At 40.4% G+C, this 3196-nt stretch overlaps 1 protein-coding gene across 2 annotated transcripts in view; it reads left to right on the top strand.

Moving 5' to 3' along the window:
- The window catches only part of LOC116702850 (mitochondrial import inner membrane translocase subunit tim16), a 117483-nt gene that overhangs the window by 2037 nt on the left and 112250 nt on the right, over positions 1-3196 (top strand). For both annotated transcript variants that reach the window (XR_004335270.1, XM_032537342.1), the window contains exons 2-5: positions 1111-1207; positions 1446-1526; positions 1744-1814; positions 2659-2845. Coding sequence is in view for 1 of the 2 variants with exons in the window: in XM_032537342.1 (XP_032393233.1) it covers positions 1111-1207; positions 1446-1526; positions 1744-1814; positions 2659-2845 (436 nt within the window). In the remaining variant the exon portion in view is untranslated. The remainder of the gene's footprint in view (positions 1-1110; positions 1208-1445; positions 1527-1743; positions 1815-2658; positions 2846-3196) is intronic.

The raw sequence follows: 3196 nt of genomic DNA, 5'->3' as shown, positions 1-3196 counted from the left end.
GTGTGTGTGTGTGTGTGCTCTCAGTTAGATCCTTCCTGTTTATTTCGATGTTCACTTTCTGTTATTCTAGTTGTGACAGCAACTTGGTCACGTGTGCTCCTATATATTATGAATGAGATGTTTTCTGTTGGATTCTCTGTTGTTCTGTTGTTGTCTACAAAATCCTTTATCTAGCCGTTATTTATTCAACGGAGATATTCACACTGTTCCAGCTGAAAGGGATAGGAAAAAGACACACTGAAGATAAACAAACAATAAATAAATATAAGTAAAGAGAATAAATAGTAAAATGTATTTACAGTATTGCAGTATTGCACAGTTGAGCTCGACCGATATATTGGCGGACTGATATTATCAGCCGATATTAGGCATTTCCCGATCAATTGGTGTCAGCATTTATAACTGCCGATTTACAATTTTTTTTTTTTTTAAATATTCATTCATCAAAATTATTTCTAATAACAAATAATTGAATCTGATAAATGAATATTTAAAAAATACATACGGACTGTCAACAATGTTATGAGCAGTAGCGTTGCATAATTTGTCCACCAGAGGACGCTCTACAACGTCCCTGTTGGCAGCACTGATTCTTTTTTTGTTAATGTGTTTTTGTTCAAATGGCTTTAAGTTTCATATCTTAAGTTTGTATTTTCATACATTTCATTTATCATAACTTTAATATATTTTGATGTTCGTCTGTTCTGTTGTGACAATAAAACAAATCATTATCATATTATTTTAGGAAGAACTCTTAAATAACTACAAATAATTAATGTTAGGGAAATCTGTTTATGTTCTGTAATGCGTTTCTGGATTTAAAAAAAATATATATAAAGGCATATCGGATTTTTAAATAACCAAATATTTGTATCGGTATTGGCCTTAAAAATTCTTTATTGGTCGGTCTCTATTGCACATTGTCACATGATTATTGCATGGTTTATCAGTCCAGTTTACTAAGTGAACACTTATGATTCTTGGCCCTGAATGACATTTATTTTCCTCTCTGTTATGTAGTCTAACCCCGGTTATTTATGTGCATTGTCATCCCCTTGTTTTTATCCGTTATGGTCCCTGACTTGTGCTTTCCCATGTCTTTAAATCCAGGGATGGATCAACAACGTCCGAGCTGGTTCTTTCTCCTGCCAGGGGAACCACATCAAAGCGAGCGCCAAGCTGGTGGCCTTTAATACCGAGCAGGCTGGTAAGGCTAAGTGTGGTCCAAGTGAATGTTTGCTTCATGCAGAAAGAAAGATCAACTGTGTACAGTTTTTGCTATGCTTGTACTTGTGTTTCACCAAGTGTTCACATGTTATCAGTTCAGAAGACTGAATCCTAGAAAAAAAGACTGGACGTCATGTTTTGTTTTTTGTGTGCACTATAAATGCTTTTTATGGATTTAACAGTATGCTCAATGACATATTCTGTGTATGTGTCTGCAGGTGGAGGTATGTTGGGGTTGTCCTCAGTCAAACCTGGATCAGATGGCGGATGGACGGTCACTCAGATTTCTTGCCATTCTGGTAGGGTTTCTTTATTCTTTTGTCAACACATCACATCAGTCCTTTTCTTTCCCTCCCTTGTCCCCTTCCCTCTGCATAACTGCCACCACTCCAACCTTACTCTGGTCTTTTTTTTAATTTTTTTTAAAGAAAACTAATGCTCAGTAAGGAAATTAAGCTAGACAGCTGTGACCGTGACGTCATTTTTAATTTCCATGTGTTTTTCCTCTTCTGTCAGATCTGGTGACTGATATGGACTTTTCTCCTTTTGATGAATGTCTCCTGGCAACATGCTCTGGAGATGAAACGGTGAGATTTCTTTTCTCTTTTTGTATTGATCTTGTTTTTGTATACTTAAACATAAGTCCACTTTCCGTCGGCTCAGGCTTTGTTGTTCCTGGTGGGGCTTTGAATACGATCTGAACCAGCTCGTTTTTTTGTAATTTAACCTTTTGAAGACTCCCTACTCTCAGCACATTATTCTCAGCCACAGGTGCCCTAGCTTACTGGAATCTGCTGAGTGTGGGTCGGCATCTTCAGACTCAGCAGCTCGGTTTACCTCTAGAATCTTTGGCCACACACAGACCTACCGCACACACATGCACGCACGAGTGGTCTTCAGTGCCCAGCATCTGCAGCGCACTTTCATTCCTCTTATGTGTTGCCGACTGGGTTGTGCTGAGCAAGCAAATTAGAATGAAACTGAGTAAAATACGAGAATTTTCATTGACTTAAAATGAACTAATGCAGTTTCATTTCATCTGCTCTCACATGTCAGCATTAACAAGAAATCCAAAGCTGAACCCAAACCCCAAATAATGCAGTACCATGGTATCTCAATTTAGCTAGAACAGCTAGAGACTTGACCACCTGATCTCTGACTGTGACGCTGCATCATGTTTTAGATGCCTGGCTGTAGTGATCCTCCAAGTCTGCTTCTTCCGTCGTTTGTCTGGTGTGGCTTCGAAAAATAACTGTCAGAGACCAATCATAACCATTTCATTTAATGTTCAAAAGAGGGTTGAGGACTATTTCCATCCAGGAGGATGGAGAAACGTTTCTGCTGGTTAAGAGCGGATTGGATCTTTGTATTGTAAGCTGTGGTAAAGTGGAAGTGACGCTGTCACCCATTTTCCTCCCTCTGTGTGTCCAGGTGAAGCTTTGGCGTTTGTGTGATCCAGAGTTGCAGCAGCCCAGCGCTCCAGAGCTGACCCTTTGTCCAGGTCAGGGCAGGCTGGAGCTGGTGCTTTTCCACCCCACCTCCTCTGGCCTGCTGGCTGTCGGTAACGCCAAGTCCCCCCTGATATGGGACACCAGCCGCCAGGATACACCCCTAGCAGGTAGCTACAGCTGGCGACTTGAGCAGCGCCTGTAAAAGCTTTTTTGTGTGCACTGTTTATATGAAAACATACACCACAACCCAAATTAATTTTGTCAAAGTCTTTGTCGTACATTATGCACTGTCTGCATTTAACATTACAGTCTCTGTCGGTTAGTCTTCAATTTTTATTGTGGCCTGTTTTTATTTATGTGCAACATGAATATAATGGATATTTGGATTAAAGTGGTTGGTTTCCTTTTTCCATTGGGGACTGACACTGCCTGCGGAGCAGCAGAGGTAATTCTTTTGCTGTCCTGGTCCCAGTCTCCTTGGACTGGCCTCAGGATGCAGTCACTATCCTCTGCCCCCC

This window comes from Etheostoma spectabile, chromosome 15, assembly GCF_008692095.1.
Source record: "Etheostoma spectabile isolate EspeVRDwgs_2016 chromosome 15, UIUC_Espe_1.0, whole genome shotgun sequence".
Classification (NCBI taxonomy): Eukaryota; Metazoa; Chordata; class Actinopteri; order Perciformes; family Percidae; genus Etheostoma; species Etheostoma spectabile.
The sequence above is the reverse complement of the archived record's forward strand: the minus strand, read 5'-3'. Positions and strand labels throughout refer to the sequence as shown.